Genomic DNA, 21,103 nt, shown 5'->3' on the forward strand with positions numbered 1-21,103 from the left:
TAGGACTGTGGGTAATGTAGTTTCTTTCCTGTACCCTGCCATGTAGCTGATCCTGACTCCTTCAGCCACTGCCTGGAGAGAAGAAAGATAGAGAAAATAGTATCTTGGTCCACAACCCTCAACTTATGTGGAATTTACTCTGATTTCTCTGGTTGCTTGGGTTAATGCCATTACTCATTACTCCAGTTCACACGCCTTATTCTTTAACCTTCCTGCTTCTGAGGTCCAGGGAGAGCTGCTTCGCATCTATCAGTCTTAGGGATGGAGGTTTTAGTTTTTCAACACGTAGTGGACTTCATTCATGGTCCTCTAGTTCATGGTCCCCAAATTTGAGTATTTCAGTTGACAGAATAACATGTTGCTAATGACAGTTCAGGGGACTTGGAGAGAGAGCTTAGTGTCCTAAGAACACTTGCTGCTCTTGCTGAAGACCCAAATTGAGTTCCCAGCACCCAGCAACATTAGGTTGCTCGTAGCCACCTGTGAAACTCTCAACCAGGGAGGAATCCTGATGCCCTTTCTCTGAAGGCTTGGTTCTACCTCAACTGAATGTACCAGGCTCTGCTGACTTCCCATGGGAGCCTTTATCCTTTTGGAAGAGGTAATGGGAGTGGGAGATGCGGTGGGGAGTGGGGGGAGGGATGAGAAGGGGATCTGGGGCTGGTATGTAAAATGAATAAAAAATTCTTAATTTATTTAAAAAGTAGGTACCACAGTAATTATTAGTAAGCTTGATGCTGATCTTACTAAACAAACAAATCCCTAAAATAACAGGTATGGAAAGGATGACACATGACATAATGAGTACATTTTCATGAGTGTTGGAGCTTCTGAAGTCTTGAACGTATTGGGTCTGTCAAGCCACATACATGACTTTGTAAATATTCATTCTTGATCTCATTAATCAGGTGATGAGTGGTGGAATGTAGCAGAGCTGAAGGACAGAATTCAATAATTACTTTGTGAACTGGATAGAACGGTCATGTTGAAATTGGTTTGATTTTAAAATGAGCAATAGGGCTGGAGAGATGGTTCAGAGGTTAAGAGCACTGACTGTTCTTTCAGAGGTCCTGAGTTCAATTCCCAGCAACCGCATGGTGGCTCATAACCATCTATAATGAGATCTGGAGCCCTCTTCTGTATACTAAATAAATAAATCCTTAAAATGAGCAATAAATTAAATACAAAACAAAAAGAATACAAACAGGCTAAGAGAGGGTTCACAATTAAGAGAATTGCTGTTCTTGCAGAAGACCTGAGTCTGGTTCTCAGGACTCACATTGGATCGTTCTCACAACCATCTGGAGCTCCAGTTCCAGGGGATTCAATATCCACTTACATGCAAATGTGCAGATCCAAATACACAATGAAAAACAAACAAACAAAAAAACTCCAAAGGAAAAAACAAAAAAATTATCAGGCCACTGTGGAAAAGATACAACAGAGAGAGCTTGAGACTTATCCTTTGACCATGCAAATTTCCCTTTTGCTTGGAGTTTGTAACTTAGACTTCAGGTTTCATAGTAGTCCCAGATGGGGAGTGGCTGGATTCTTGTACCTAAATTGTTTGTTTCAACAATGTGGCTCATGTGGAATACCTCCCACCCTTCTGGAAGTCTAGAATTAGACACATCATATGCTCAAGCCATATCTTTTTTAAAAAAAGATTTATTTATTTATTTATTATGTATACAGTGTTCTGTCTGCACATATCTCTGCAGGCCAGAAGAGGGCACCAGATCTCATTACAGATGGTTGTGAGCCACCATGTGGTTGCTGGGAATTGAACTCAGGACCTTTGGAAGAGCAAACAGTGCTCTTAACCTCTGAGCCATCAAGCTCTCTCCATCCCCATCAAGCCATATCTTAAACAAACTCCGTATGAATGTCAAATGAGATGTCCTAATAATGACTTCCCACAGTGGTCATGAGTCCCTGATAAGGCTCAAATTGAGTACATCCCACATGACTTCATTGGGATATTGTTTGGTTTTTCTCTGGACTCCAGCCAATGAGCTTCTTTTGTTTATTGAACCTGTTTCATTGAAAATTATAAAAACAGAAAGAATGGAAAGTACAACAGTTTACTAGACATCACACACACACACACACACAAAAAAAAGACATGGTATTTCAAATCAATAGACATTAATCAATATAAAGAGAAAAAAGGGAAGAAAACGTGAGAGCCCAAGGATACATGGGACAATAACAAAGTACTTATCATTTGTATTACTGAAATTCCTGGAAAAGAACAGAAAGAATTCAGATGAAAAAAAAAAATAGCCTTACATCTCCCAAGTTTGGCAAAGGGCGTAAACCTTCAGAACAAAAGAAAAAATCAACAGCAATCAAAATAAACTCTCACAACTGGGATCCCACTATTCAGGACACCAAGACAAAAAGAGTGCTTCAACTCGGGAACCTGCATGGGACTGAACTAGGCCCGCTGAATGTGGGTTGTCACATTATGTGGCTTGATCTGTTTGTAGGGTCACTGGCAGCAGGATCAGGACTTATCCCAGGTGCATGAACTGGCTTTTTGGAACCCATTCCCTGTGGTGGGATACCTTGCTCAGCCTTGATACAATGGGGAGGGGCTAGGCTCTCCTTCAACTTGGTATGCCAGACTTTGTTGACTGCCATGGGAGGCCTTACCCACTCTGAGGAGTGGATGGGGGTAGAGTGGGAGGGAGGTGAGGAGGCAGGAGAAGGGGAGGGAGGGGGAACTGGGGTTGATATGTAAAATGAAAAAAATTAATAAATAAATATATTTAAATACAAAAAAAAAGAGTGCTTCAAGTTCAAATCTAGGCTGGGTTCAGTAGCACCAGACTGGCCCCGACTATATATCAGGACACTATCAAAAAAAAAAAAAAAAAAGAAAAGAAAAAAAAAGAAAGAAAGAAAGAAAGAAACTCAAATTTTTCATACCTGGTACATTACAAACTTTTGAACATTACAGAGAAAAGCATTTTGAATATACTTTAACTGAAATGACAGATTATGAACAGTTCAATTAGTAGATTTCTAACCAGAAAACATAGTTGAGAGAAGGAATGGAAGGGTTGGAGTAACACTGAAAATACTTTTCCAATATGTCACAACAACTACATTCAAGAAAGAAGGGAATATGAGGGTATCCTTAGATGAAAGAAAATGAGAATGTCACCAGCCTAGCATAGACAAAATTCACTAATTAGAAATAAAATATTAACAGAAGGTTTGCAATTTCAAGAAGGAAAAAAAAAAACCCAATGGAATAGGTACAGGTAAAAGGGAACTGTGGTAATAAGGCATGTATACACCAAAGGGCTAAATGTTATAGTATGTTAAGGTCGTGTGTTGGTCTGGTTATTTGACATCATGTAGGATCACTATGAAGGGAGGGTCAGTGAGGGATTGTCTAGAGGAGGTTGGCATGGGCATATTTGTGAGGTATTACCTTGATTGTATTAACTGAAGTGAGACTTGCACGTTATGCATGGCATCATACCTTGTACAGGGAACTGCGGCTTGCATAAGAGTAGAGAAAGGAGCCAGGCAGTGGTGGCGCATGTCTTTAATCCCAGCACTTGGGAGGCAGAGGCAGGTGGATCTCTGTGAGTTCGAGGCCAGCCTGGGCTACAGAGTGAGTTCCAGGAAAGGTGCAAAGCTACACAGAGAAACCCTGTCTCAAAGAAACACACACACACACACACACACACACACACACACACACACACACACAAGGCCGGAGAGATGGCTCACATTTAAGAGCACCTGTCCTTCTGGCAAAGAGACCATGTTCAGTGGCTGGCACCTAGAGTAGAGAAAGCAACTCCAGGTCCAGGACATCTGATGACCTCTTCTGGTCTACACATGGTGCACACATAAATGCACTCCCAACACCCATTTACATACAATAAAAATCTAAAGAGTTCAGAAAGGAAGCTAAATACTTGCATGAATGTATCAATTCATTGCTTTAGGATGTCATTATCCACTTCAGGTCCCTGCCACTCTGACTTCCTGCCATGATGCATCACATCCTGAGACTGAGCCAAATAAACCTTTTCTCCCTTAAGTTGCTCTTGTTAGAGTACTTTCACAGCAATGGGGGGGGGCAAGATCATAAGACAGTTTTTTACATATATGTATATGTATTTATAAATGTATATATATGTACATAGTAGTACTTAAAGCAATGATTAAGTGTAAAAAACGACAAACAAAACATATACCAAATGGAATTCTAAAATTGCTGAAGTAATTCAGAGGAATAATATGAATGAGAGAAACAAGGAACACAAGTTCATAACCTAAACAGCACCTTATAGAAGTACTGTAACAGGTCACTGTTTTAAATTGTCTAAATATGTCCTTTAAGAGGAAAAAGATACAGGCCTGAGCTGGGCAGTGGTGGAGCACGCCTTTAATCCCAGCACTCAGGAGGCAGAGCCAGGAGGATCTCTGTGAGTTTGAGGCCAGCCTGGGCTACCAAGTGAGTTCCAGGAAAGGCACAAAGCTACACAGGGAAACCCTGTCTCGAAAAACAAAAAACAAAACAAAAAACAACAACAACAAAAAATTGATAAATGTTTAAGATTACAAAGAACAACAGAATAGATATATTTCCAACATCAGGAATAAAGCTATGTTTAAATATAGATTCCCCTGCAGTAAAAGGATAGTGAGAAGATGCAGTAGGGCCAGGAATCCCAGCACTTGGTGTTATGCCAAAAAAAAAAAAAAAAAAAACACCCCCAGAGAGGCCACCAAAGACCCAGGATGTCCAGAATGCAAAAGCAAGGTTTATTTCTGTTACAAGTCACGCAACAGGGACTCATGTCAAGCACTCACTGGTCTTAGCGCAGCGAGGCAGGGAAGAGTTGCTTTCTTTGTGAGGCTGGCTTTTTAAAGGCAAAAACCACTCCAGGTTGTGGGGGAGTTAGTACGGGTACAATTCTAATTGGCTAAATCTTCCCAGGCCTCCGTGTTACCTTATTTTAGTTTGTTGGGTTAGAACTTTTACAGCCTGTCTCTGGAGTTGAGAAGTGCCATCTCCAGGGTTGGGACATCCTGTGGTTAATCAGTCACCGCCAAATGGCCTGGCTTCTGTCCGGCATTTGGGACACTCTTTTGCTAATTAGTTGCTACCAGATGGCTGCACTTTTAAGTTCCTGGGGCTGGCGCTGTCATTTCTGGGAGCTTGACACTGGCCTGGGTCTATCTATATTAAGATATCTTTGTCTAAGTCTCCTTCTTCGTCTTAGAGAACAGAGTGAGGGTCTCACATTGGAAGGCAGAGGCACGTGGCTCTCTGTTGAGTTCAAAGCTAGCAGGAATATATAGTGAGACTTAGTCTCAAAAACAACACTAAGTGCTCACTTTGGCAGCACATATACTAAAATTGGAATGATACAGAGAAGATTAGCATGGTCCCTGCGCAAGGATGACATGCAAATTCGTGAGCATTCTCTATTAAAAAAAGAAAAAAGAAAAAAAGAATAAAAAACTAACAAAACTTTTAAGTGATATTGCAAAACTATAATTTTTATATAACGTGGAAAATTCCTTTAAAAGAACCAAAAATTTCATTCAGTGTAAAATATTCAATCTAGGTGTGCAGGTCTTTAATCCCAGCACTGGAGAGGCAGAGTAAGGCAGATCTCTGTGAATTCGAGGCCAAGCTGGTCTGAGCAAGTTCCAGGATGGCCAGGGCTATACAATGAAACCTTTTCTCAAAAAGAAAAAAAAAAAAGCCAATAGGTCTGGATCAAAATAAATATACACAGTTGGTCATTCTTCAATGAATTCTTGAAGAAAAAAAATCTTCAAGACTGAATGCTTCACAGGAGAATGCTACAAAACATTACAAAAACACACAGTACCAATTTTACAAACCATAATCCCCGTCATTTGAAAGGCTGGTATCACTCTGACACCACACAATGTTAAAAACAAGACAACAATGACAATAAATGCATAACTCAGGACATTAGGGAAAAATCTCAATAAAATAATAGCAAGTACTGGGGCTGGAGAGATGGCTCAGAGGTTAAGAACACTGACTGCTCTTCTAGAGGTCCTGAGTTCAATTCCCAGCACCCACATGGTGGCTTACAACCATCTGTAACGAGATCTGGTGCCCTCTTCTGGCCTTCAGTCATACATACTGTATACATAATAAATAAATAAATCTAAAAAAAAAATAATAGCAAGTACTAACAATACAAAATCTAAACAAGCTGGGCGGTGATGGCCCATGCCTTTAATACCAGCACTTGGGAGGCAGAGCCAGGCGGATCTTTGGAGTTCGAGGCCAGCCTGGCGTACAGAGTGAGTGAGATCCAGGCGCAAAGCTGCAGAGAAACCCTGTCTCGAAAAACCAAAAAAACTAAACAAAATTATACACCATGATTATCCTCAGAATGCAAGTCTGGTTTAATATTCAAAGCTTAATGTGAAGCATCACAATAGACTATAACTCAACACATTGATTAACACATCTGATGAATTCCAACATCCAGTAACAAAAATACCTGACTTCACTCACACACACACACACACACACACACACACACACACACACACTCCTTACATTTAACATCACTTATGAGAAACTGAACACACCAGGAAGCAGGTCTAGGTAAATTCTCACTAGATTTAACGTCATACTGAAAGTGCCAGTGCAATACAGAGAATAGAAACACAACCACACAGATGAAGCCAGGCAGTGGTGGTGCGCACCTTTAATTCCAGCATGGGGGCAGTCAGATTTCTGAGTTCGAGGCCAGCCAGGTCTACAGACCAAGTAGCAGGATAGCCAGGGCTAGCCAGAGAGACCCTGACTCAAAAAAAGAAAGAAAAGAAAAAAAGCTATACAGATGAGAAGGAAGAAAAAGTATTTGACTGTTTGCAGACATTTATCTGTTTAATAATTTAAGGATTCTCAAAAAATTTTAAAAATGGTTAGAAATACTTGAACAAAGTTACAGAAAAAAAAGACCCTTTCTGTACACTATACCAAATTCAATACCATGTAGAAATTCAAAGTTTAAACATCCCAATTATAATTACTAAAAAATAAAAGAAGAAATTCAAAGTTTAAACATCCCAATTATAATTACTAAAAAATAAAAGATATAAATATCCCTTAAAATGTACAGAAGTTATATGGTATAAACTATAAAAGCAGCAATGAAATAAGTCAAGGAATACTTAAATGAAAAGACATACCATGTTGTTGGGCTGAAGATATGAAACAAAGATATCAGTTCTCAACAAACTGATGCACAGATCTAACTCAACTTCTATTAAAATTTTAACAAGATCTCATTTTTTACAAAACCAGAAAGACATATATGGAAATATATAGAAAGATTTAAAAAAATAGTGCTAAATCAATTTTAAATAATCATCTTATCCAATTTTGATACTTACTATATAGCTTCGGCAATCAAAGAATCCAATAATTGAGTCAATGAAAATTCTAAGTAGTGTTTGGAATGACATAGTTTTTTTCAGACTTAAAATCTTAAGTGGTGCATAAAAAAAGTGGCCATTTGTATGTATTTGCAACATGCCTGGCATGACAAAAGCCCTGGGTTTAGTCTCAGGAACACACACACACACACACACACACACACACACACACACACACACAGCCTTACCTTAAGTATTTCATAACTTAAGCTTTCACATTTCTCATACAACTGATGCTGTACTGGAGAAACATGTGGAACAAGGGAAACACTCAATAAGTTTCTAGATTTGGTCTCAAGTTTTTAAATACTAGACAGCAATGAATATACATACATATATTCATAGTCTCTCTATATAAATATAAATATATATATGTATATATACACAAACACAAGACATATAAAGGGTCATCATCCTTTACTCCTTCACTCTCACCCACATTAGAGCCAGAACTCTTTTCTTTGTTTTGTTTTTTGAGACAGGGTTTCTCTGTGCAGCTTTGCACCTTTCCTGGAGCTCGCTCTGTAGCCCAGGCTGGTCTCGAACTCACAGAGATCCGCCTGGCTCTGCCTCCTGAGTGCTGGGATTAAAGGCGTGCCCCATCGCTGCCAGCCGAGCCTCACCCACATTGGAAATCCATTAGCAAAGGGCAAAGACTTGGCAGGACAGTGTGGAAGCAGTGCTTACGTTTTTCATTCCTATGGCACCGCCTTTTCACAAAAATTCCTGAACTAACACTGCACTGCACAGTAGGAGAGAGATACACCTGGGAAGGGTTTCATGGGTGCAAAATAAGGCTCAATTTCTAATATGTTTTCATAGGACAAGCAGCAATCTGCAACAAGTTTTCTCACAGTGAAGACACTTTTGGGGTTTTTCTTTGGTATGAATTAGCAGGTGCTATACAAGATGTTTCTGCCTGGAAAAGATTTCCCTCAGTGGCTACATTAAAAAAGTTATTTCCCAATAGAAGTTCTTGGACATTGACCGAAGTCTGCCCACTTGTGAAAGGCTTTTCCTCACCTGCTTCACTGGCAGGGTTTCTCTCGCGGTGTGTCCTTCGACGGTGAGTGAGTGAGGAGCTGAAGACCTTTCCACACTCACTGCAGTCACAGGGTTTCTCTCCAGTATGGATGATGGAGTGTCGGATGAGGTTTGTGCTCCAGCCAAAGGTTTTCCCACACTCAACACATTCATAAGGTCTCTCCCCGCTATGAATCCGCTGGTGCCTTGTGAGTCCCGACCTACGGTTGAAAGCCTTCCCACACTGCACACACTCATAGGGCTTCTCTGCAGTGTGCACGCTGAAGTGACGAATAAGGTCAGCTCTACTGCTAAAGGCTTTCCCACACTCACTGCACACAAAAGGCTTCTCCCCAGTGTGAATGCGCTGGTGCCTCTTGAGGTACGACCTGTGGTTGAAGGCTTTGCCACACTCGAGGCACTCAAAGGGCTTCTCCCCGGTGTGGATCACATAGTGGTGGATCAAGGCTGCACTCTCCAGGAAGACTTTCCCACACTCGCTGCACTCATAGGGCTTCTTTCCAGTGTGCGTCTGCTGGTGCCACAGGAGGTAGGACCTGTGCTTGAAGACCTGGCCACACTCAAAGCACTCGGAAGGGTTCTCCCCACTGTGGATGATGTAGTGTCGAATGAAACCTGGCCTATCTCGAAAAGCTTTTCCACATTCTTTACAAACAAAAGGTTTCTCTCCAGTGTGGCTCCTGTCATGTAAGACAAAAGTCGAGTGGTGTATGAAAGCTCTGCCACATTTATCGCATTTATAAGGCTTCTCCCCACTGTGGATCCGCTGGTGCTGGGTAAGGTGGGATTGGCGGTTGAAAGCCTTCTCACACTCCGTACACTTACAGGGCCTCTCCCCACTGTGGACCATGTGGTGTTGAAGAAGGTATGTGCTCTTGCTGAAGGCCTTCCCACACTCCGTACACTCATATGGCTTCACTCCAGAGTGACTCCTCTCATGGCGAGCAAGGAGGCTCTTCTTGCTGAATACTTTGCCACAATCATGACATCTAAAGATACTTTCCTTCTCCTGAATTACAGTGTCCTTACCTGACTCATTCGAGTGACAATTACTGACAGCATTTCCTGAAGCAACGTGCTTCTGTATAACCTTGGAACACATGTCTTCAGCTGTCACTAAGCTATCCCGTCCAAGGCTGATTTTCCCAGGAAGCAGCTTGCTCGGAGGCTCTATCCCTGCTTGAAAGTGTCCTTGCTGCATTTCTGAAGAACCAATTTGACCAGGAGTTTGCACTGACTGGGAGTCCTCTGAGGCTTCTTTTGTTAACTTGCCCTGGCATGAAATTCCCTTAGATAGGGCTGGCTCACAAGTGGTAAGTTCGGTGGCCTTGGTTTTACCTGAAATAAGTAACACACAGCAGAATAATAAAAACAGAAAAAATAAAAGTGCCATGTTAAAGAAAAACATCAAACTTGAAACAGTACCTTGATGTCTGTTAACCCTGGTTTGCAATTTCTATTTTTTGTGATTCTTGAATTCTTGACTCTTAAGGGGAGACCAAATTGAAAGTCTACATGATGGGAAAGAGAGTCTAGGGTAGACACTCTCAATTCCTGGCTTAAGAGGCTAGCCTGGTCTACAAAGCAAGTTCCAGGACAGTCAGAGCTGTTACACAGAGAAACCCTGTCTCGAAAAACAAACAAACAAAAACAACAAAATAAAAATAACAAAAAAGAGTTCCTGATGAAAGGGAAAAATCAGTAGCCATCTTGAGTGATCCTTCCCCCTCCCCTCCTCTAAAGGTATTTGCTGACTAGCAGTTTTACAAGTGACCAGAAGTTGAACTTAAAAGGCTGGGACAATAAATCTGTATATCCTGGGCTCGACATAACAAGATCTGGGGAGTAATGGGCTCAACTGACCAGAAGCTGACCTCAGAGGAGAGCAGGACTGGAACAATAAATCTGAATGTGTATATCCTGGGTTCAACAAAAGCAGGACACAGGAAGTGAAAACTTATGTCTCTGTAGACGCCCTGAGTCCTGTTAGCCATCAGTAACCTCCTGCTTATAGTTCTCCAGTAACTTCAAAGAACTACCTCACCCCTAGCCTCCTCCTCCAATCCCAAGCTGCATGTAAACCTTCCCTATATAAACCCCTTAAAGTGAGTGCTTGGGGCCGTTCTCCTCCACCCACTGTGTCTGATGTTGGATGTGGACCAAGCTTGAGCTTGCTTGTTATCAATAAACTCCTTTGCATTTTGCATCGGATATTGGCACCACCTCCGTGGTGGTCTTGCTTGGGGGTCTTGCGACCTGGGCACAACACGGACTCAGCATTTCCATAAAGGCAGTTCATTCTTAGCTCCTAAACAGTAGCCCAGGGGCTAGCAAGAAGGTTGCAGGGTAAAACTGACTGCCACCAAGCCCTATGACCTCAGTTCAATGCCTGGTACAAGATAAAAGGAGAGAACTGACTCCTGACAGTTGTCCCCTCATCTTCACCCATGTTCCGTGGCACATATATACTTGAATGAATGCACACACACACAAGAAATAGAAACAATGGTCTGCTGCCTCCCAGCACATCAGGAGACAGAGATAAAAGGATCACAAGTTTGAGATCAGCCTGGCTATTTACATAGATAGCTTGAGGGCCAGCTGACATACCTATTAAAAAAAAGACTACTTCACATACTGGTAAAATATACTTTTAGCAAATATTGTAGAGAGCTGCGCACAGCCGCACCCATAAGATGGCGCCGGCTTCCGCCCCCACCTTCCCGATGGTGGGTGCTCTCGGGAGTAAACAACTCCATATTTGGCTTAGTCCTAGGATCTGGCTTGCTTCCGTGAACCTGGACCTATCCGCAGTGCCCACATGGCAGGCTGGGGTTGGCCACCCAGGGACTATTTAGGTCGTGGGCGGGCTTTCCCCGGAGTCAGAAGATTGTTCAAGGTTCCTGAGTAAACCGCTGAAAGAAGAGCTCGGTGTTGTGTCTTCCTTGCTGGTCGAGGCAGTCGTGACAATATATAACTAATAACGTATTACAAATGTGGACTGGGGTGTTTGACTCAGTAGTAGGCACTTACTAGCATGTCTGAGGCTTTTGAATGAAAGGAAAAAAAGAAGAAAAAATGTGCAAAGAACTCTGAGTTAATAATGTTAAAAAAGCACTTATCTGAATTATTTCACAGGAGACACAGAATTGCCAAAAATCTTTTAATAAGGCACTAACCCCTCATTCCCAATGAGAAAAAATAAAATGCTATGGTGTCCCCATCTGATTAGCAAAACCTGAGAAGCACTCACCCTTGGAGCATCAAGTGCTGGATTGGCCACAGATCAAAGTAGGACACGCACTCGGAGACTGGTAAAGAACTGCTTGCTAAGTGCCCCAGAGTTCCGAAAGAAACAAGAGACTGGAAGGAAATCTCCCACCTCAAAACCAGGGCCATCAACAGGCCCAATGAGTCAAGAACCCTACCCACCATGGAATTCCAAAGAACAGCCAACCCTCATCATCTATCCACAGGAAATCTGGCCTACATTTCATCCTATGGTTTATATATTAAAAAAAAAAAAGCAGTTTCTGGCCCTCCTCCTTCCTTACTCTCCACTACAAAAACTAATTCTCAGACCCTGCACAAACCCTTCTCCTGTACCCTTAGATACTGAGGCACAGGGCGTGGGGGCACCAACTTCTCAGACCAATAAGGGCTGCTCTTGCTATTCTGAGGTTGAAATGAGTCTATTCTTTGCCATTCCCCCATGAGTAAACTTCTTACAAGACATGCTTTGCCACAGTCACCTACACAACATGAATAGTAAAGCTTACATTTTTGTTTGTGTTTGGAGACAGGGTCCCACTGTGCAGCTTTGGATGGTCTGGAACTGGCTATGGAAACCAGGCTGACCTTGAACTCATAGAGATCCACCTGTTTCTTCATCACGAAAAAAAGCTTACTTTTGATGTGTTGCTTTCTTGTCAATCCCCAGTATGAAGGAAAATAAAAGAGGATGCAGGAGATGACTCAGTGAGTAAAGAAGCTTGCAGCCAAGGCTAATAAACTGAAATTAATAAGCAGACTCCACAGAGTGGAAAGAGAGAACCCACTTCCAGCTCCTACAAGGTGTCCTCTGATTCTCATATGTACATTGTGGCATATATGTGCACATACACACAAAATAAAAAAGGAAGGAAAGAGAAAAAAGAAAGAGGGAGGGAGAGGAAGATGAGGTAGAGGAGGAGGAGGAGGAGGAGGAAGAGGAAATGGAGGAGGAGGAGAAGGAGAGGAGGAGGAGGAGGAAAGAGAGAGAAGTCTCCAGGAGATTCCATCAGTCCTGACCATGTCCCTTACCTGCACTGATGCTTGGGAAAAGCTCTTTCATCACCGGGCACAGCTCCTGCCCATGCTCCAGTCGACACATCAGCTCAGGTCTGGGAACAGGATACCCTTCGAGGAGAAAAAGGTGGACTCATGAAAGTTTTCTTTCTGAAAAGAGATGAAGACCCTCAATGTCATCTGGGACTTCAAGACCAGAATTTGGCCTTGGAATGAAGCTGCTCTCAGCAATATCAATAAAGTTAGTTAGCATGTGACTTGGAAACTTAAAAGAATATGTTAAAATCTGTAAAAGGTGTGCCTTGTAGGACAAGACTATAATCCAGCTACTAGAGAGGCTGAGGCAAGAGGACAGCAAGGCCAAGCTTGCCTGGGAAAGTTGATGAGACCTTGTGTTAAAATAGAAAGGAGGCTAGGAACACAGCTCAGTGGTGGAGTGCTTGCAGACACTGTGCACAGACAAGCACATCCCTTGAACTGAGGGGAAACACCAAGTATTTATTTTTTTTTATAGATTTATTTATTTATTATGTATACAGTGTTCTGTCTGCATGTATCCCTGCAGGCCAGAAGAGGGCACCACATCTCATTACAGATGGTAATGAGCCACTATGTGGTTGCTGGGAATTGAACTCAGGACCTCTGGAACAGCAGCCGGTGCTCTTAACCGCTGAGCCATCTCTCCAGCCCCCAAGTATTTTTATACAGGTTAGTTTTATCAGCTTGACACAAACCTAGACATATTTGGGAAGACAAAAGTCCAAAGAGAAAAATGCCTCTAGCAGGTTGGCTTGTAGGCAAACCAGTGGGGCACTGGTTAAAGTGGGAGTGAAGATGTGGGAGGCTGAGAGTGGTGTCACCCTTGAGCAGGTGGTCCTGGGTTCAATAAGAAAGCAGGCTGAGCACCCATGGGGAGCAAGCCAGTAAGCAGCACCCTCAGTGGCCTCTGCATCAGCTCCTGCCTCCCGGTTCCTGCCTGAGTTCTCACCTTGGCTTCCCCTGATGATTGGCAATAACTTGTAAGCCAAATGAACTCTGTCCTGCCCAAGTTTCTCTTGGTCATAGTGTTTTATCACAGTAATAGAAACCCTAACTAAGACATGTTTATAACCAATATTTATAAGATGTCTAAGGGATGTATATTAGGTTAGTTCAAGACTGAGAATATTTAAGGGGAGAATTTAGGAATAAAACTGGCATATTCAAGACATCAAGTACTTCCATTTAAAACAGGAATGAGTATTAATTCATTTTCCTGTGTACAAAGAAATTCTTAAAGCTGGGCACTATAATAAAAAATCAGAGTCTGGCTGTTGGCTCATACTCTTAATCCTAGTACTCAGGAGGCAGAGACATGTAGATGTCTGTCAGTTCAAGGCCAGCTGTCTGAACACTGAGTTCCAGGCCAGCCAAAGCTACACAGTGGGACCCTGTCTAAAAAGCCAAATATAGGAAAGGAACAAGCCTGAAATTGGTGATGGCTAGCTAGCCCCTATCACATCGGTGTGTTGGCTAGTTTTACGTCAATTTGTCACAAGCTAGAGCGGTGCTTCTCAATCTTCCTAATGCTGCAACCCTTCAATACAGTTCCTCATGTTGTGGTGACCCCAACCATCAAATGATTTTGTTGATATTTCATAACTGTAATTATGCTAGTGTTATAAATCATAATACAAGTACCTTGTGTTTTCTGAAGGTCTTAGTTGACCCCTGTGCAAGGGTTGTTCAACCCCCAAACGGGCTGTGACTGAGCTACAGTCAGTGGAGAGAAGGGAGCCTCAATTCAGAAAATGCCTCCATAAGATCGGCTGTAGGCAAGCCTGCAGGGCATTTTCTTAATTAGTGATTGAGGAGGAGGGCCCAATCCATTGTGGGCTGGGTTACCCCTGGGCTGGAGGTCCTGGGTTCTATAAGAAAGCCGGCTGAGTAAGTTATAGGAAGCAAACTAGTAAGCAGCACTCTTCCATGACATCTGCATCAGCTCCTGCCTCCAGGTTCCTGCCCTATTTCAGTTCCTGTCCTGACTGCCTTCAATGGACTATGATGTGGAAACCTAAGCCAAACAAACCCTTTCTTCCCCAGCTGGCTTTTGGTCATAGTGTTTCATCAAAGCAATAGAAACCTTAACTAAGACACCTGGCATTTGGGAGGCTGAAGCAAATAAAAGAATCCCCACAATTTTGAGGCCACGCTGGGTTACACAGTAAGTTCTATGCCAGCCTTAAAAAACAACATGGAGCCGGGCGGTGGTGGTGCAAGCCTTTAGTCCCCAGCACTCGGGAGGCAGAGGCAGGCGGATCTCTGTGAGTTCGAGGTCAACCTGGTCTACAGAGCAAGATCCAGGAAAGGCGCAAAGCTACACAGAGAAACCTTGTCTCAAAAAAACAAAAACAAAACAAAAAAAAGGTGTAAGTGGCACATTCCTTTATTTCCAGGACTCGGGAAGCAGAGACAAGTGAATCTCTGAGTTCAAGGTCTGCCTGGTCTACACAGTGACCCTGTCTCAAAACAAACAAAAATGTATCCCCCAAATAAAAATAAACAGGGCAGGTAAAGGTGCTTGCCACCAAGCCTGAACCTGACCCTCAGGATCAATGTAGCGAGGAGAAGTGAATCTTCACGTTGTCCTCTGAGCTCTATGTATCATAGCACAAGTGTGCATACACACTAACACATGGTATAATCCTAGCACTTTGGAGACGGGGACAGGATAATAAGGAATGCAAGGCCATCCTCAGCTATATAATGAGTTCAAGGCCAGCCTGGGCTGCATGAGACCAGACCATTTGTTTGTTTGTTTGTTTTTGTTTTGTTTTTCGAGACAGGGTTTCTCTGTGTAGCTTTGAGCCTTTCCTGGAACTCACTTTGGAGACCAGGCTGGCCTCGAACCCTCAGAGATCCGACTGGCTCTGCCTCCCCAGTGCTGGGATTAAAGGCGTGTGCCACCACCGCCCGGCTGACCAGACCATTTTATAAAAGTCAAAAGTCAAGTCTATTTAGCTCAGTTTGGAGGCAAGTCTTTCCTGCATCCCCTCTTCCTTTCCTTTCCTCTGTTCCCCCTCTTTTTCCTTTCTTTACTAGGGTCTTTCTGTGTCTCCTAGGGTGGCCTCAAACTCCTGATCCTGTTGACTTGGGTTCCCAAGTGCTACAATTATAGGTAGGTGTGAGCCACCACACTCAATCAGTACTGATGTTCTATAATCCACTGTAACTAAGGCCAGGCCAGAACCACATTGATAAGTACATTAACCCCTGGAAAGGACAGTGCCTCCAGTAACTTTTGCTTCTCTCTTTCCACATTTATGTGGGTCATGGAGTTAGCACTCAGGTTCTTTTTTTTTTTAAGATTTATTATTTTTTTAAAGATTTGTTTATTATTTTATGTATATGGGTATTTTGCCAGCATGTATGTCTGTGCTCCTTTTGTGTGCCTATTGCTCTCAGAGGCTATAAGAGAGCATCAGGTCCCCTGGAACTAGAGACACAAATGGCTGTTGGCCTCCATGCTGGTGTTAGGATTTGAACCTGAGTCCTCTGGAGGAAGAGCCAAAGCTTTTAACCATGAAGCCATCTCTTCAGACTCCAGCTTAGGCAAATACTAAGCTATCCTGCCAACCTTAAACCTCACTTCTCAAAGATATAACCACAGCTGGGCAGTGGTGGCGCATGCCTTTAATCCTAGCACTCGGGAGGCAGAAGCAAGCAGATCTCTGTGAGTTCGAGGCTAGCCTGGGCTACAGAGTGAGTTCCAGGTCAGGCTCCAAAGCTACACAGAGAAACCCTGTCTGGAAAAACAAAACAAAACAAACAAACAAAAAAAGATATAACCACTTTAATATTACCATGATGAGAAATAAGTCTCCAATATATAACCACTATCTAAACCTGTTGTGGAATATTCCTTTACACTGTGTGAAGATGTCACTGTGATTGGTTTAATAAAAAGCTAAAGGGTCAATAGTTAGGCAGGAGGTATAAAAAGGACTTCCAAGTAGAGAGAAAGGAAGAGGAGATGGATCTAGGCATGGGAGAGATGCCAGAGGACCTGGAGAGAAAACAGGAGATGCAAGATGAAAGAGGGGGAAAAAGCCATGAGGCAAAACATAGACCAATATGAGTGGGTTAATTTAAGTTATAGGAGCTGGTGGGACAAGCCTAAACTATAGGCTGAACTTTCATAATTAATAATAAGTCTCTGGGTCATGATTTGGGGGTTGGCAGTTCAAAACAGCCTGCTGCACAAACCACAGCAACATGTATTTTCATTAACCCATCTTTGTTTAGCTCCCAAGCAAAGTTTTACAGAATTCTTGCAGGTCACAGACTACACGTGGATTTTATTCAGAATTTCTCACAGCATCCCCAGGTAACCTCCCTCCAAGCATGTATTAAAGGAAGACCATGCAAGTACAAAGTGCAAAAGAAGGCCCTTAGCACACAGAACCAAGCTGCCTACACTCTAACCTTGGATTTCTCAGCATTTAGACCTACGGAAAACAACCATCTGTTAAAGAACTAAAAAAAACAAGAAAACAAAAACTTCACAGGAGGAGCCAGGCTCATTGATGGCAATTGCTGCCTCAAAAAATATTGGCCACAGGGCCAGAGAGATGGCTCAGCAAGTAAAGAAGCTTCCAACTCCAAAGTCCTCCAAAGCTGAGGACCTGAGTTCAATCCTCAGGACCCATATGGTAGACAGAAAGAATGGACTCACACAGGTTATCCTCTGACCTCCATACACATGCCATAGCACAAAAGCCACCATCCCGCCACAAAATATAAAAGTATTAGTATTTAAAAAAAAAAACACATAGTGTTGGCATTCTGGCCTCTTCCGTGGGGACCCACCCTGCATGTCCTGATGTAAAGCCTACTTTAAGAGAGAACTACTCCCCGCCCCCTCTCTTTCTACTCCCACAAGATGTGCACCCTCGCCCCACCTTCCTGGCTCCCTATCTTTCTCTCTCCCTCTTTTCTCTCCCCTCCACCAAATACAACTCTTCACTGAGCACTGACTGCATGGCGTTTCTGTCTCTCATCACCGCCACTGCCATGGGGCACCTTGTCCCAAAGGCCCCTGAGCGCCATATCATAACACAGAAGCCACTGCAGGAAAACAAAACCATGTAGAAAACCAGAGACCACTGAGAGTAAGGACTAAATGAGTCTTTCCTGCTGCAAATTTGATAAAGCAGAGAAAAAGAAAAATACCAAGGGTCTCGTTCTTTGGTCACGCTGTTTCCTGGCTCCAAGGGGAGAGATATGCTGTTGGGGCATGTGATGGTTAGATTTCACTGACAACTTGACACAACCCAGAATCACCTGGGAAGAGAGGCTCACGGAGGGACTGTCTAGATCAGGCTGGCCTGTGGGCATGTCTGTGGGAGATCTTTTTGAATATGTTAAGGTGGGAAGACCCAACCTAAAAGTGATTGACACCATTTCCTGGTTTGTGCTCTAGACTGCACGTAAAAGGAGAAAGTGGAGTCACTGAGATGCTTATCAGGAAAAGGCCAAGCTTTATACCTTATCTATCCCCTGGGACCTTAAATAGCAAAAGGCAAGAACCCCACTCCCAAAAGTTGTCTCCTCATTTCTAAATGCAAACCTATACATACATACATAAATGAAGAAACATAACTTTCAAATAAATAAAAATAAGTGCTGGCTGTGACTGCTCACACCTTTAACCCTAGCACTTCAAGAAGCAGAGACAGACGTGTGAGTTCCAGGCCAGCCAGGGGCTACTTGGTGAGACCCAGCCTGGCAAACAAACAGGGATCTGAGGATGATCTGAGACAGAGGGAATTGCAAGGGTTAAAGACTGGAGAAGTGAAGAGAAGTTTTGGTCAGGTGGGTACACCTGAATAGCAGTGAGCCAGAGAGAAAAAGTAAACAAGATTATAAGTGGTCAACCAGGAAGAATAAGAGACTTATAGACCATGTATGCTTGGATTATGAGTTGATGAAGTCTTTATCCTAGAGCTTCATTCACCTTTCACTTCCCTAAATACCTATTGGAGACCTGGCATTCATTCACCTTTCACTCCCCTAAATACCTATTGGAGGCCTGGCATTCATTCACCTTTCACTCCCCTAAATACCTATTGGAGACCTGGCATTCATTCACCTTTCATTCCCCTAAATACCTATTGGAGGCCTGGCATTCATTCACCTTTCACTCCCCTAAATACCTATTGGAGACCTGGCATTCATTCACCTTTCACTCCCCTAAATACCTATTGGAGAACTGGCATTCATTCACCTTTCATTCCCCTAAATACCTATTGGCATAAGGAAGCTGTAAGGGGGCTAACTAGCAAAGGAGCATCGTGGAAACTGAGGGCTATGTGTGTCCTTTATTTGAGGCAGAAACAACTACAGCAAGCAGGAGCTAGTTATTAAACCAAATCCTAGTCATCTGCTGCCTATTGTTACAGAAGTTATCTGTAGGACTCTAGATTATCAAGAGAAATAGTCATCTGGCTAACTGTAGATATGACTTACAGGCTGACTTCCGAGGTGTTTTGTTAAAGAAAAGGGGGCAGGTTGCTCAGATTATGGATCGAAGTCCTACGTCTTTAGGTGTGGCCTTCACTGTCCATGTGTATAAATGACTCTCTCGGGCACTAAGTGAATAAAAAAAGAAAGAAAAGGAGAGATGGCAGTTCCTACGTGTGGTAGAGGAGAACGTTTATTATGGATATGTGGAGGAGCACAGCTGGAGACAGGGACATTACAGAGAGTCCAGAGTGGACATGACCCTGAGCCATGTGAGTAGAGGAAGAGGGGGACCAGGTGCAGCAGTCAGAAGCCCAAAACAGGAGGGGTAACCAAAATGGTTGGATTATACAGGGACGGTTAGCTGGGGAAAGGGCTGCCCAGCCCTTGGGCTGGAGATGTTTAGGGTAGAGGGCGGGTGGGTACTCCTGCCAAGAGGACCCTGTAACAGACTGCGGGCTGCTAGAAGAACCTGGCGGCCAGGTCCGCTTTGGTATGTTAAGTAAGCACCTCAGTCGTTTGTCTCGGGTTTGAGACCCAACGCCAAGACTGGAGATGAGCTGGGTGACCATCCAGAGCCACTTTTGCTAAAAAAGCACAACTACAGAGACAAACTGAGAAGCTCTTTTGACTGACAGGCTTTCGGAACCGAGGAGACATCAAAAATCTCCGTCAACCCACCTGTCGGGCGTCCACGCCATCCTGGGACCCGGTGGATCCCGTGGGCTTCCTGCCCGGGGCAGGAGACCTTGGCTGACTGCGGCTCGGTTCACCGCCAGATGTCCAGGACTGCCTGCCAGAGGAGACGCCCCCTCAGGCCTTTTAGGAACACAGCAGGCCTGGACCACACCGTCGTGCAAGAATGACGTCCCTCCACCCGGCTTCTCGACAGGAGGGAAAGCACACTATATTAGGTTTTTCATTTGCGGAGCAAGCTGCCTGACTCGTGTGCTATGCCTTCTGGGTAATGTAGTTTTCCCTCTGTTGCCTACCCCTCTCCCCCAACCCCCATTGGAGTGCTTTGGTGTTTTCCTAGACTATAGACCCAGAATTATGTTGTGGACATACCTATTGTTATTTGACATTGTTTCAATTTTAATTTTTGGGACGGTCTCAATAAATTGGCCAGGTTGGCCTTGAAATTCCTCGTCAGCCCAGGCAGGCTTTGAAATTGCCAGGCCTGAGTCTCCTGACTACCTAAGATTGTAGGAATGGGTCACCAGGCCTGGCTTCAGACCCACCCAGTAACAATGCACACAGCTTGAGAGGATTTGGGCACTGGGTGAGACTGCCATACTTTCAAGGTAAAATGTAGACTAAAGGGGGTTGAGGGTGGGTCTGCAACCTTTGCCAAAAAATCTAGGCAAATGTAAAAATGAGAAACTGGGCACTCTGAAGGACCCCAGATGTCTACATATATCATCTCTCCTTATTCACCCCCCTTTTCATTTATTACTTATTTTGTATATGTGTGGGTGTGTCTCTGTACATGAGCGGAAGTACAAGGATTTCGATCCCCACCACCCTGGTACAAGCTGGGCACAATGATGTGCATCTGTAATCTTAGTGCTGGGGAGCTGGAGAAAGGAGGATCAGTGTTCCTTGACCAGCCAGTCTAGCCCCATCAGTTGAGTTTCATGTTCAGTTCAGAGACCTACCATCTCAAAAAAATGAGATGAAAGCTGGGCACAGTGGTGCATGCCTGCGAGGCAGAGTCAGGTGGATCTCTGTAAGTTTGAGGCCAGCCTGGTTGACAACTGGAGTTCCAGGACAGCTAAGGCTGTTAACACAGAAAACCTGTCTC

General features: G+C 43.5%; 1 protein-coding gene and 1 non-coding gene across 4 annotated transcripts; one reads left to right on the top strand and one right to left on the bottom strand.

Annotated features, from left to right (window-relative positions):
* Window positions 1-1,823: 1,823 nt before the first annotated feature.
* On the bottom strand, window positions 1,824-20,165 carry LOC118575778 (zinc finger protein 805-like). Of its 3 annotated transcripts, XM_036176184.1 has the most exons (4): window positions 19,981-20,165; window positions 12,814-12,909; window positions 8,491-9,849; window positions 1,824-2,035 (listed from the first exon to the last, which is right to left on the bottom strand). In XM_036176184.1, exons 2-4 carry the CDS (start codon window positions 12,881-12,883, stop codon window positions 1,926-1,928), a joined length of 1,539 nt encoding a protein of 512 aa, XP_036032077.1. In that variant the 5' UTR covers window positions 12,884-12,909; window positions 19,981-20,165; the 3' UTR covers window positions 1,824-1,925. The 3 variants fall into 3 exon arrangements, with proteins under 3 accessions (XP_036032077.1, XP_036032075.1, XP_036032076.1); XM_036176182.1 differs by lacking the exon at window positions 1,824-2,035 and having other exon boundaries at window positions 8,038-9,849; XM_036176183.1 differs by lacking the exons at window positions 1,824-2,035; window positions 19,981-20,165 and having other exon boundaries at window positions 8,038-9,849; window positions 12,814-12,910.
* LOC118575790 lies at window positions 5,363-5,469 on the top strand. Its single transcript, XR_004943886.1, has one exon. It is a non-coding gene; the product is annotated as a U6 spliceosomal RNA (small nuclear RNA).
* Window positions 20,166-21,103: the final 938 nt, after the last annotated feature.

Source organism: Onychomys torridus, unplaced genomic scaffold (assembly GCF_903995425.1).
Source record: "Onychomys torridus unplaced genomic scaffold, mOncTor1.1, whole genome shotgun sequence".
Taxonomy (NCBI): domain Eukaryota; kingdom Metazoa; phylum Chordata; class Mammalia; order Rodentia; family Cricetidae; genus Onychomys; species Onychomys torridus.